This window comes from Thunnus thynnus, chromosome 20, assembly GCF_963924715.1.
Source record: "Thunnus thynnus chromosome 20, fThuThy2.1, whole genome shotgun sequence".
In the NCBI taxonomy this organism is placed as follows: domain Eukaryota; kingdom Metazoa; phylum Chordata; class Actinopteri; order Scombriformes; family Scombridae; genus Thunnus; species Thunnus thynnus.
The window spans coordinates 2141786-2156711 of record NC_089536.1 but is presented as its reverse complement, the minus strand read 5'-3'; the positions used below and the strand labels follow the sequence as shown (position 1 = coordinate 2156711).

Sequence of the window (14926 nt, the reverse complement as noted above, 5' to 3'; positions counted from 1 at the left end):
GCCTCACTCTCATTAAAACTTCCTTAGCAACAGCGGTTGCTAAAGCACGGCGATGTTGTGACGACCTCTGAGAGGCAGAAAGTAGGACAGGGCTTCGCCGCGCCTGCAGAGCGGTGACCGGGCCAAACAGAACCTGACTCATGAGTTTACAGTTCGTCCCAAACATTCATCGTTCCAGCTGATAAAATATCCTCTGATCTAAAGTTGCTCTGATTTTATTTAATTAAATGAATCAATTTTTGACTCTTTTACATACAAACATACATACATCTGCAACAACGACGTCTAATAACATGGATATAAATAATTAACCATGAAGGATGAAGTCGGCTCATTGGTTCATATAGTTTCATGTTTGTGTTTTTTTGTTGGGGACTATTTTCAGTGGCGGATGAATCCACAGTTGTTGCTTTAGTGAATATTTATATCATATAACAGCAGACTTAGATCACTTCTTTGTCATGTGACGTCTCTCTTCTATCTTCATCATGTCTCTGTTGAATCTTTGTAAAGTCTGTCGTGTTTTTTTGTCACATAGTAACATTGTAACATCAATAAGTAAAATCAGCCAGTCACTGATTAACGTGTTTGTTGCTAGTGTGTGTGTGTGTGTGTGTGTGTGTGTGTGTGTGAGAGTGTGTGTGAGTGTGTGTGTGTGTAGATGTATACGTATGTACATGGACGTAGCGACCGGTTCCTTGCTGCATCTCCAGCTCTCTGCGTCCTTGCTGTAAATGATCAGGCTCATCAGGCTCAGGATCCTTCTCACTAGAACACTAGATTAACTTCTTCAATCATGACGCAGACACCAAACACATGACTTGGTTGGGACCTCACCATGTTATGAACGGACACACAGGCACAGATGGATTTGCAGACCCTCGCTGGTGACATCTGAAGATCTCCATGGAGGCAATGGAGCCTCCTCTTCAGAACTCCAACGATGCGCTCAGCTGTATCTCTGGTTTTGTGGTGAGCATGGTTGTACTTTTCCTCACTGCGATGTGGGGTTTAGGAGCAGGGAACCAGGGTTTTAGGGGATCATCAGAGTCACCCAGGAGAATAAGTCCCTGCTGGCTGCAGGATCCTGGAGTCGTGGGTTGATCCTGCTCAGCGAGCCACAGTTCGGCGTCACATATTGCTTGAACATTTATGCTGCTGTATCCCTTTCTGTTGACATGTAGATGCTCATCCACAGAAGGGGCCTGCAGCCTTACATGTGTACCATTATTTGTTCCAACCACATTTGGAAATCCTGCTACGGCAATAAAGGAAGCATCTTGCTGAGCTCAGTGGAGACCCTGCAGACAATCCCTGGATTTGTGAAGTCCAACAGCTTCACCCACAGAGTTCAGGAAACTCCCTGTAGCTGCTGCAGGGTTTAAAGTTTCCCAGCCAGCAGGATAGTTTCTCCAGTTTGTGATCATTGTATCTCTCTAACGGGTTGTTTCTGTTCCTGAAGACTCTCTCTCTTTCTTTTCCTTCAGCACGGAGCAGCGATGTGTCCTCAGACAGCTGCACTCTCACCGATTCAAAAGTTTTCTCCTCTCTTGTCCTTTTTTTTGTTGAAAAAACGATCAATATACCTCCGTCTCTGTGTCTTCTAACCGTCTGTTGCCAACAGACTGTTGCCATAGCAACAAAGCTCTCACCTCAGGCTTAGCTAACTTTCCTACTTCAGATTAAACCAGTCTTCATATATATGCAACAGACCGAGACTAGTATTAAACTAAGTTTATGCATCTTTCCCCTGATTGGTCTGTTTTATTGTGAGCAGACAAAAATAAAAAACTGTAAATTTGTGTTTTTTGATGTCATGTCCTTTATAACAATAAAAATGGTGATGGATGGATTCATATTCTAGTTGACATTGATGGTGTATGTGATGTGCTGTTGTGTGTAGCTTTGTATTATGTATAATGTGTCCTGTGTGTCTTTGCTTTGTTCTGTTATTATGCTGTTATATGTTTTAACTGTAAGGGACTGCAGATGTAAATTAGCTTTAAGCTAACGCTGGTCCCAATAAATACAGTATATATATATGTATATATATGTATGTATATGTATATATATATGTATAAGTGTTTTTCCATCAATCATTCATCAGCGTCTCAGCCACAATAGATCTACTGTGAAACTTCCAGAAGAGGAAATTGGATTTTCCTCCTGAACAGACGGGATTTGTCTTTAATTCATGCTCAGGAGGTCATTTGGACAGTTGATACCTCAGGACCTGAATTACACAGAAGCTCTTGTTTTGTGGGTCAGTTTCCTTTATATCGTGCTGAAAACAATGACGACGACGTGGTCATGTAATCCCAATGTGAGCGTGTGTGTGCTTGCAACGGTCTTTTACCATTACATGGTTGAAATTATTATTTACATAACCAAAGCTGGGCTGAATGAGCTCAGTCAGAGAGTTGACCTCCTGGTACCTCTTAAGACTCAACGCGGCGAGCCAAGACCTATTTAGAGTCATAGAAACAAGAAGGCGATTAATCAGATCTCTCATCACAAAGAGCTGAAATAAAACAACGTGTACAGTTACTGTAGTCATGTTGGGTTTTCTGTTCACCTCACACTCGTCACCGCTGATGTTGACTCGCAGGAAACAGACGGAGATCTGTTTGGGTTTCTCATCCAATCCTGACACAGAGCTGTCGATGCAGTCTGTGACCTCCGAATTCTGCAGGTTGAATGAAGGAAAAGAGGCTTTACAGGTTGTGTAATGTCTCCGCTGACTAGTTTGTAAACTGTTCAGACACAAGCGAGGAGTACGTGTGTGTGTGTGTGTGTGTGTGTGTGTGTGTGTGTGTGTGTGCACCAACATGAACACAAAGATCTCAGAAGATGTAGCTTTAGATTCAGAGATGGAGGTCTTAACCCTAAATATATATAGAAATGTTATTTTCTTAAAACATATAAACACACAGAGCCTGAGAGGAACTGGGGACAACTTGGATTTCAGAAGGTTTTATTCTGAAGGTATGTGGATATACTTCAGGTCTTCTGGTTTTGGGAGGCCTTGAACATATTCTACAGGACAAAACGGCCTTTTTTTCCCCATAAAAACATCATAAAAAGCTGTTGACTCAACACACATCAGCACATCAGGAAGAAACAGACTTTACAGGGAAAAGTCTTTGTCGCTTCCTTCAAACTGACTGAATGTGTTTGACGTCCTCTACAAGACGAGAACAAGCAAAACAGATAAATGGAGCATCAATGGAGGTCAGACTGTGTATAAATGTATATTCATTCATTCAACTTCTGTTTATTCAGGCTGGTCCACTGAGAGCAGAGTCTCTGTCTTGTGTGTGGGCGTCCTGTTAACACGAGACGATGAAGACAAAACTGTCAGAAAAGCAAAAAACATTTAGACAAACTCATAAAATACAAATAAGAGAAAATATATGTTTACATTCACGTTACAGCGTCCTCTAGTGGCCAGAGGATGACGTTATTATAGAGCAAGAAACCAGTAGTCAAACCAGTTACAGAAGCCTTTTTAATGAACTCATTCATCCTGTTCCAGTTACAGTAACATATAACAGTGTGTGTTGGGGCGACAGCGACTTCAGGCCTCGTTCATCTGTGTGATTTTTGGTTGTCTGAGATGAAAGTTGAGAATCAGAAGAGAAATGTGATGAAATCTTTGTTTGCGTCTTAAATCTCACTGTGAGACTGATTTGGAGCTTTGGACACTAAAGACAACAGGACGCTGAACTCTGACATGTGACTGCTGCTACGACCCTCAACGGAGAATACAGCGGCTGGTTTGACATTTCATCAGTGCAGGAAACAGCAGGCACTGATGCAAGCAAAGAAAAACTGAACTGAACTGATCACCGCAGAACAAACACAGCAGACTGAACAAAGGATCCAACAAGACTGAACTGAGAACCAGGACTTCAATACAAACTGAACCAATGAAACAACAACAAGGACCAGGTGGCAGGCTGGGAGCTGATTGGCTGGAGGAGACACGGGGAGCACAGGAGGGAATCAGAGCAAACAGAAAACCAGAAAATACAACCTTTAAACATGCACAAACCATCCCAGAACTCACATGAACAAATCAAACTTCTTTATATATCACTGTTGATAAAGACGTGAGCGGCTGCATATTAAAGCTGCATGTAAACTAAAAGAACGAGTTCCTACGAGAGTCGATGTAGTGATCCTTAAATATAACCTGCAACCTCTCTTATCTGTCCCAGTCAGACCAGTCTGAGACCTGAAGGCATCTGGTGGACTGGTGGAGGGACAGTCAGACTGGGAAAATATTCTCCTTATTACGTCCAGGAAACACGATGGAGGTGAAATGAAGAAGTTTGTGTGACGAGTCTCTGCTTTCATGTATGTTTTTCTATCTCTGTCGCAGCTCGTTGACTCACAAAGATTATGACCAATATTTTATTACAGCGTCTCTGCAGTAAATAATTACCATTTTACATTTACATTTCATCATTTGGCAAAGCAACTTAATTAAAAAAACTATTGACGACTCATCTTTTTAAATTGGCTTTTGTGTCGTCTTGAGTCGTCTGATTGGTGCGTGTGATGTCATGTGTTCTTTTTAACTCTATGTTTGTTTTTATGGTTCTTATTTTCAACTCTTATTTCTGTGAAAGGTGCTATACTAAATAAACTTATCATTATTATTATTATTAATTACTTTTATTCAGAAGGATTACTTTACTGTTTTTGTCTTTTTGTTATTTCACATGTGGTTTGTTGCGAGTTCTTTCTTCTTGTAATGAATTTTACTTCGTCCTCTCAAGAAAATCTGTATTTTCTGTATCCTGGAACAGACTGATGTGGTATTTAAAGCACATAAACTATTAATTTGAGGGAATGATTCATAATTTAAGGACAGGAAAACTTGTCGTCATTCAGCGAATTGTGATTACAACAAAGTCGGATATTTTTTGTGCATCTGTGACTCTGAAACAAAAAGAAATATCATCAGAAATATCCGATAGTAAAAACAATATCACTGAAAACGTACAGTCTGACTGATGCAGCGTTGTGTTTAGGTGTGTGTGTGTGTGTGTGTGTGTGTCATTAGTGTTTCCAAGTGCAGCAGATATTTATAGCTGCACTTGCTAGCGAGAAGGGAACTCAATATTCGAAGCCCCGGGCAGGAAGAATATTGGCTCGGCCCTTCCACCTCCAGCCCTCGCACACACACTATAAATACTACCATTCACATCACACACACACACATTCACACACACACACACCGGCGCTTAATACACGATTCCCTCGATGATGATGATGTCTTCACCTGCAGCTAAACAGTAGAATAATCTTATTATTACAGACGTTTATTCTGTTACTTTTGAGGACAAACAGTCAGGAGAAGAACAAAGAGGTTTAAAGTCCCGCATGTAATGGAAACACAGCGGGAGAGTTGTTTTCTGTATCGATCTATGACATAACATGTGATAGTCCAATAATAACACCAGCATCTGCTACAGTACCACTGCTGAGGACAAACTCAAACACTCACTAATTGGTTTTTTTTTAAAAAGTACATTTATGACAACGCTGACGCAGAGGAGATACAACAGGACCGTTCCCTTGATTAAAACATGGATGTATAAAGAGACCTGGATACAGGAAGTGCGCCAGGCTTTGAAGCTAATTTGACATACCGTCCAAACCGTGTAATTACAACGTCACGTGATGCACACTGGCCTAAAAAGACTTTTCCCCACTTACATTGTGAAAGAGACGTCTGTAAATCAGCGGATACGTTTTTCTGCCCGTGAAATGACTCGTCTCACTATCAGAATTAAATCTGTTCGGTCCGATCACATTTCAGAAGCCTCGAAGAGCCGCATGATTGATTGATGTTTTATCTCCATTCATGTTAGCCGGAGGGTTAAACCGGAAGCAGCCGACTCGGCCGGTGAAAGTCACTAGTGCGCTCGCTCTATGGGCCGCACGATGTGGAAGATCCGGGTACTTTCATACCGGGAAGTTGATTTTTTTCTGCTTCATGCGCCGCTGAGCAACTTTCATAGGAATGAACGAGGCCCCGCCTCCGATGCTGGAGTAAAATCACAGGTTTCTCTGGGTTTGAACATTGATGTAAGTACACAACTCAACAAAATACATAACAGGTCCAGTCGTTTTTAGACATAAAGTTACATATCGTCACCTTCCTAAAATAAAGGCCTAAATCATCTCCTCATGATGTCACCGCTGGTAAAATCACCTCCATCCTCAGTTGAACAGATCATGTGATTCTACTCCTGTAGTATAACGGCCTACGTCAAGAGTGTCACTAAATCATCATATTGTGTAGTTATTCAGTCTGTTTAGTCAGTAAAACAACTAAGTCCATGGAGCTAGCATTTAGCAAAGAGGTTCCAGACTCTGTGGCTGTTACTGGTGATTTTAAGGCTTTCTGTTAACTCTTTTCTGCCTTTTAAACAATATTTCATTTACAGTTTTTGTCTCATTTTTTCCACATTACATGATCTAATTAAGAAAGATTTGAATATTATAATCTAACAGCTAGAAAAATTACAAATAAGGATCCTCTTTACTTCTGTGTTTTTATTTAATGAGAATCTCACTTGAACATAATATTAGTAATCATAACATCATTTGACTGGTATTATAGTAGCCTGTTGTACAGTGGCAGCTCGGGGTTCATGCACACCATGATGATTATTTTGTGTTTTCTGAGAAACCTGAATTTATTTTAGAAAGGTGATGATTTTATACCTTTAAATCAGTTTTTGCTGCACTTTTCTTTTAAAGGTTACAAGCTGAATCAGAAATAAGATAATGAAGTTATAACAGTCTGATTTTATAACCACATTATGAATATTACACATCCTAGTTTTGGTTTTTTTATAATTAAAATTGTTTAAAGCAGAAAACAAACTGCTCCGTCATCTTATCTTCCCATCAGATGGGAAAGATGTTGATCACTCTTCAGTCCTTGTACCTTTGAGCTGCTGCTGAGAGGAAAAACACTTCTTGTTAGTTTGGACTTCAGGCTCCATTGTGGCCTTGAAGACAATTCAGACGCAGGAATGTAGACCTTCTGAGAATAACTCCATCCACTGAGAAGCACTTCCTGTCTCTGGGAATAAAAATATACTGTAAAGACTCTTCTGAAAGGCTGTCGACACACCGACTGAAGGCTGAAACTGTCCAGACAGACTGAAACTCTGTCCTCTTCTTCTTCTGTGGTGTTTAGCCCTGCTAGCTGGCAATGATGGTGATGTTTACTGGTCAGTCCACCACTTTGGTCCAGACTGAAATATCTCTTTTATCTCTGTTATAATGTTGGTGATCCTTATCGTCTAGTCAAAGTTTCATTTTTCAGTATTTAATTCATGACTAAATACCTCCAACTGAAAATATTCAGCCTCAGCTGTACTTTGTGTTTAGTGCCAATTAGCAGATATTAGCATGCTAACATGCTAAACCAACAGACTAATGTCACCAGTTTGAGAAAAAGGCTAACCAGGCCTTATTTTTTTACATTTTTTATAGAAATATTTCTCTCAGGTTAGTGATAATCAGCGCCCTCAAATGACTAAATGCAGCTGTTCTCATATTTTAAATGAGCATTCTGCATATGTTGACGATCCAGCATCACTGTCATCTGACATCACAATGATCCATTAATACCCATCTACAGTTAAAAACCACCACAGTGCCGTTTATAACATGTCCTCTAGTATTTAGAATTTTTTGTTTTTTCTTATTTCTGAAGTGAATTTAAAAGTTGAAGTTATATTTGACTGTTTTACATATAAAAATAACAATCTGGGAATGAAACAGTTGCCTGTTTTGTCTTTATATCATAGCATAAATGTGATCCTGGTAATAATCTACAAATAAACTATCACCACCATGAAATATATCCTGAAATGCTCGATAGATTTGAACAAACACCTAAATGAACAAAATCAACTAAAACCTGATGACACTCCCATCAGCCTCAGCTGTACTTTTTAGTGCTAATTAGCAAATGTTAGCATGCTAACACACGAAAGCAAACAATGAACATGGTAAACATCATACCTGCTAAACATCAACATATTAGCATGTTAGCATGTTAGCGTGCTAACAGCCTCAGACCTTACAGTCTGTTTTTGTTCAGCTAATGTGGCTAAAAGCAAAAGAAACTCAATCACAGACGAGTTACAGCAGATTTATTCAGAAACACTCGGAGCAGGTGTGTGAGGTGAGAACAACATCAAGTAAATGTCAGCAAAAGGTTTTCTGCTTTCAAATATAATATTTATAAGCAGAATATAAACACTATTATTACCACATTAATAAATGGTTTATAACACACTGTAATGTAATTATAAGCAGATAAAAGTACAATTTAAAGTGTTTATTTGTCAACAGTTATGATGTAACTGATTAATAACAAAGTATGAGACTGTTTATACACAAATAATCTGTAAATGTGTTCAAAACTTATAAAGACATGTTGAACAGTAAAATATTATTTCCAACTAGTTTGACATAAAAATTCTTCACTCAAGGTCGACTTACTTGATTTCTACAGGACCTTTCAGCCTCATCTCATGGCTTCTTATTGTCAAGCATTTGAGTTTTGGTTTCACAAAACTTAAAAATGTTCTTATATCAACTTATAACTTTATTATAGACAGCAGTGGAGGAAATATTCAGATCCTTTACTTCAAATACCAATAAATACCAATAACACAGTTTAATATACTCATTACCAGTAGAAGTCCTGCATTTAAAATCCTACTTAAGTAAAAGTACAGAAGTATTAGCAGGTACATTTACTGTAAATATGTTTAATAAAGTACATTATTAATACTGATGAATCAGTGCATAAGCAGCATTTTATAGTTATTATTTGATCTTCAGGACTTTAGAAGAGTCTGAGATGATTATTTGTGTAGAAATGAAGAAAAAACAAAGTTTGGACTCATTTAAAGAACTTTTTCTCTCATCTTTACATTTTTGTGAAATATTAAAGTTTTACCTGTTTGGGTTTTATTTATTTGAAACAGAGTTTAAAGGAGCGAACGACTCACAGACGTCTGGAACAAGGAGACACAACTGATTTCACGTGAAGTTTGGTTTCATCTGAAATAAAAACGTCATTTAGAAGTTTGTCTTATTTCACGTAAGATTTTAAACTGAAAAGTAACTAAAGCTGTTAAATAAATGTAGTAGAGTGGAAGTATAAAGTAGCATCACATGGAAATACTCAAGTAAAGTACAAGTACCTCAAAACTGTACGTATACAGTAAATGTACTTCATTACTTCCCACCTCTGACTATTGAGTGATGTATAAACTATTTATTAATTGTTTATATGCGGCTTATAAATGCTAAATAAAGTGCTACCTTTTTATTGAAAAATGTAATTATTGCAGATGTTTTATTAAAGAAACATTTCCACAAACTTCATCCTGACAAACATTATTTGGTTTCTATTGAAACTTTGGGATCTTCAGCAGAAGTTTAAATAAAGTTCTGTAGGTTTGAATGAAAGGTTACTAAAGGTTCAACTAAACGTTTTAATGACTGTAATTCTTTGTTAGAGCACTGGGAACATTTTTCTCTGTACAGATACATTTCTGTACACATTTAATTTATTATGTTTCCATGGTAACGCTGATGACAGTGACGGTAGGAGGACTCTGCTGCTCGTTGGGGGTTTCTACATCTCCGTCTCGATGGACGGGTTCGGCCTCCGGTCCATCGCCTCTCCCTCCCGCTCTCCCTCCACCTCTGAGGTCTCCTGAGGTGGAGGTGGCCCCGGGGTGCTGCTCGTCACAGGGAGGCTCCATGAGGTCGTCTGGGTCATGTGACTGTCACGGGTCACAACAAAAACAAGTTATTGATCAGCGAACTGACTGAATGTTTCTGTTCTCTCAGAGTGTGTAGATGTGGTGTGACTGTGGTGTGTTTCAGTCTTCAGTCAGCTGACTGCTCTCATGCTTCTACTTCACCAGCAAGAGAAAGAAATAAGTTTTTTTTAATTTTGTTTTACAAATGTCTCAGTTTAGTATTTCACTGCCCTGAAAACGACATCTGAAGTTTCCCAGTTGACCTGAGGATGAAAATATGAGTAATGTGTCAAAGAAAACACAGGAAACAACAAAAAATCTGACTGTTATTTACATTAGTTTTTAATTTAAGGTTATGTTGTTAATTCCAGGATGTAAATCAAGTCATATGAAGGTATAAATCACTGAAACAGACTTCAGTACATCTGCAGGAACAACGACTGAGAACTGTGACACACGCAGTGATTTATATTCTAATGCAGCGAAGGGATTTAAAAAGAAACTGAGGGAAAGGATCACCTTTTCTAGGAAGGTGCTGGTTTTGCAGGCAGACATCAAAAAAAAGTGGAAAAGCTGCACAATTGTAACTGATTACAGATTAACATGACAGATGACAGATGAAGATTAATGTTTCTGCAAACTGTTTCAGGATAAAACAACATTAATCCTCATCTGTTAAGATAAATGAATCAGTGATGAGTGAGTGGAGGGAACTCCTCATTATCATTTCTACATCATTATTAAAGTTCAGTCCACATTTGTTTTAATCTTTTAATAATGTTGTGAAAGTTCATCAAAGCCGTCAAACCGAAACCTTCAGATTCATCGTTCAGTCAGTTGTTCGTCATTTGATTTAAACCACGTTCAGACTGACATCAGCTCTGCATGAAGACACGCAGCCGTGTCATTCACTGTTGCTGCAACACAACATCATCCATGCAGGCGTAAACTCCTGCTGGATACGTGTGTAACGTGAACACCAAGTTTCTGCTGTTTATCTCACGACTGTCACGACAAAAGATAAAATAGTTTCCACCGTGATAACGTAGTTCTGTTTACAGCTTTGCTAGCTCGTTGTGCTACATATCACAACCTCTAAACGTTGTTCACTCCTCAAAGAACTTCAGCGCGTCCTGATATGGTTTATATATATTGTGCTCACATTCCTAAACAAACAGCCTCGAACAGCAAACTGTTGGTGACGTAGCACAACAAGGAGGGAGGAGTTTGTTTGTTTTGGGTTTATCTACATTTTAATATTTTAATTTATAATAAGGAGCAAACAATAAAGTTTTACACTAACAGGTTAATCTGGTCGTGATCATGTGTTTGTTCAGTCTGGTCACCAGAATAAAACGTTCTGCAAACCACAGAAACGTTGAATATCTACGTTTCAACATGTGAGATACGTATCATATCAACATTTATAAAGTGACGTAGTTGACATGTGATCTATATGAGCTGATCTTTCCTATATAGGAGGAGGAGCAGGTGGATGGTTGGTGAGTTTCTTGGCAGCAAGTTGGAAATCATCATCAACATGGTTCGAGACCACCTCGAAACCGAAACCAAAGTCCGCTTCAACCGACAAAAGCAGGTGTTTTTAGTGAGACGTCAGGACATCTGCAGCCATTTTCCTTTTTATTTTATTTTAACCCAAACCATGATCTTTCCCCTAACGCTAACCAGACCTTAACCACAGCGTTGTCACACCATAAAATATCATTATTCAACGGGTAGAAATGTTGATATGATGCGTATTTCACATGTTGAAATGTAGATATTCAACGTTTTCTTCTGGCGTCCGGGTTGGTTTGTTGTAAAACGTGTGATTCCTCTTACTTAATGTAGTATTTGACTCCGTCTGCAGTGTAAGCCTCCTCCCAGCCGTAAGGAAGACCTGCAGGGGAAAAAAAGAAAACCCATCAAACCTTTCAGAAGATCTCATGTTTAACGTGGAACCAGCTTGGATCACATGTATCTTTACTGGGAGACAAACAGACATAATCAGGCCAGCAGATCACCAAACACTCTTTTAACAAATATCTCGTTTCCATCCAGCCTGTTTTTATTCTCCTCTGTCTCTCTCAGAGCGACTTTACTGTACTTTTCCACAGATCTCTCCACTTACTGTACGAACAAGCGAGCGGAACAAAAGAGGCAAAAGTTTCACACGCTGCCCTGCGGACTTCAGCTCGTTAACTGACACCAAACATTTCACACGTCTGGAGAAAAGAGGGATTGTGGTGAACGCTGTATCAGTGACCGGGGGCCTCATGACTGATGACATGCTATGACATGAGCTCTGGATCCAACAAATCCTCTCGATCTCTAATAACCTGAGCGAAAGTACGGTAATAAGATGATAGATGTTGTTAAAACTTGTATTAAATGAGCTTCTAATTGTCGCCACACACTCTCTCAGCATCCGTGACCCGGATCCCGTCTGTCCACAGGAAGCTGCTCATCACAATAATCTTCATGTATGTACACGAGCACGACAATGGAACAAAGACACAGGATCCGAGGCGGGAAGCCGCTTTGTGTCGGCGTGAATACAAAACCGTGAAGCTCGGCGATACGTTTCACAGACCGGGTTTCACCCTGTCAGTCTGAGTGTTGACATGAGGGGACGAAGGGACAAGAGGACGGTGTCAGGTGGAGAAAACACGTCTGTCAAAAGACGAAGACACGATGACCTGTTGAGTAACGATCAGGTCACCGACAGGAATCCAAAGGTTCCTGGAAAACCTGAATATCTGGGACGCAGCTTTCCAGTCACGGAAGAGAAGAGAAGACGAGAGGAGGAAACATGACAAGACAAGATCTTCACACATAAATAATTTTACATTTTAAAAATGTAATGAGGAGGTCATTGAGGAGGTATTGCTCATTAATCTCCAGGAGATGAACCAAACCATAACTAGAAACTGAAACCAAGTCTTTACCTTAAAATGAAATGATTGATATTTATATTGTGTGGACAACATGAAGAATACAAACACATTAAACTATCAAAGACTAATTAAGCTCATTAAAACAGTTCTCACATCTACACTGTCTGCTAAATCTCTGAATGGTTCATCTCAGATCTTCCTCTCTGGTTCTGGTTCTGGTTCTGGTCTTCATGTGGTTCCTGCTCACATTTGGAACAAACTACAGTCTTGAACGTTGTTGACTTGTTGTTCTGTCATAAAGGTCTTTTGATTCTCGCTCTATCAGCTCATTTTCTTGTTTTCTTGTGTTCACCTGCAACCTTTGACATCTCTGATAGAGTTTTGCTTTGTTTTCAGCTGTTTTATAATCTTCTTCACAAGCATCGTCACCTCTTTACTCCTCATATTTGACCGTCAGTCTCAACTGTCAGTCATCTCTGATCCATATGTGAACTCTGTAACATTAAAACACAGCTGCCAAGTGTCCAATTACTTTTGGCCCCTAAACTTTGTTCACTGTGTATTAAAAGTCCTGCTGTTTGTCTCTTACACATTTCTTTCTTTATTGATCTAAACTTACTCAAATGAAAGCTGAGACTCGGCGCTTTAATGTTTTATCTGTTACTTTATTTCAAACTGAACGTACTGAAGCACAAAGCCTGAAGAATAAAAACAAACAACCATTATGTTCATAAACAAACTGCCAATAGCAGATACATTTTGCTGGAAATGTAACGCTGCTGAACGCTGTCAACATAATGAGAAAATGTTGTTCATTAATGTATTTAAGTTGCAAAATGCTCAGAGACATCATACCTACCAACAAAATATCCAATAATCCAGTAAAATCTCTGCTAGTAGAAACTGAAACAGCAGCTCTGGGTTCAGGTCAGAGAAAGGTCACCGTCTGTTTAATACAGAAAACAGTCTGCAGTGATTAAAGCTCAACAAGCATCTTTCACCAACCTGAACCGAACCTGAACCGAACCTGAACACACACACAGGACTCATGTGAACCCTCGTAGCCCCCCATGCACCCTGACCTCTGACCTCCGACCACAGAGACATTTATAAATGTAATGATGTCACGATTTAGTTTATTAATGTCATTTCTAGGAGTTGAAAAAATGTGTAACTGTCCAAATATTTACTGTCTGGACGGTACATGAAGATCTCATATAGACCCAGTTAAACCAGTTTAAACCAGTTTAAATCTAAACTGTTTGTCATGACTTTTAATTCCATATTTATCTAATTTTATGTATTTTACTGTTGTTTTACTTTAATTTGCTTCTTTTAGTTTTTATTTTTATTGTTTGTTTATTCTTTCGTATCATGTGAAGCACTTTGGATTTCTGGTGTACTAAATGTGTTTTTTTAAATAAACTCGTCTCAACACATAAACCCACGTGCACGCACACACGCTAGCACACACGCTAGATTAACATCACACACACACTTTTACTTGGGTCACTTTTGGAGACGTTGCACAAACTCACATTCATTTCCTGGAGACTTTAACCTGACTGTAACTTTCACCTCTGACCCAAAGATCAGCTTCTTCCCAACTGGGGTCACAGCTTTTGTCCCCAGTTGCACAAGCTGTCCTCAGTTAACTGGTCTCGAATCTGAAACGTGTCCCTATAAGTAGGATAAGTTGGAAACATATTTTGCAAGACTGAGTTCCGTTTTTCGAAACCCTTCACAGAGTCAGCACTTTTTCCATCGCTTTGACACAAAACTCATCTTTCATAACTCATGAACTCTCCATCACCTCCAAACCTCCACATGTTCACAGACTACTGTGTTAAAAAAACAAAACATGGCACAAAATTACTGTAAATTAATTTTACTAATGGAAGAGAACACAGATATATCATTAGATATAGATATTATTAGGTAGAGAGGAACGTTTGACGAGTCTGTTCTCATCAATCTGCTACAAATAACACGACTTTGTACTTTCAGATTGTGTGCAGACGATACAAAATACGACTGTCTTTCATTTTATAAGGTGATTTTTGGCTTATTAGGAGGAGGCGTGTTGGTTGGATGGCTAAATAATTAGCAAAACGTCGCAGAATCAGCAGGAGAGCACTGTTCAAGACCACCAACCAGACATCCTCAGTGTCACGTCATTTTAACCACATTTAACTGTTTTAACCCAAACCATGA

The 14926-nt window shown here is 39.1% G+C and overlaps 1 protein-coding gene across 2 annotated transcripts in view; it reads right to left on the bottom strand.

Moving 5' to 3' along the window:
• Positions 1–9265: 9265 nt before the first annotated feature.
• Positions 9266–14926, bottom strand: part of stxbp4 (syntaxin binding protein 4) — a 67470-nt gene continuing 61809 nt past the window's right edge. For both annotated transcript variants that reach the window (XM_067576256.1, XM_067576257.1), the window contains exons 21-22: positions 11658–11715; positions 9266–9836 (exon numbers count right to left, since the gene is read on the bottom strand). In XM_067576256.1, coding sequence (XP_067432357.1) covers positions 9686–9836; positions 11658–11715 — 209 coding nt within the window. In that variant the 3' untranslated portion in view covers positions 9266–9685. The remainder of the gene's footprint in view (positions 9837–11657; positions 11716–14926) is intronic.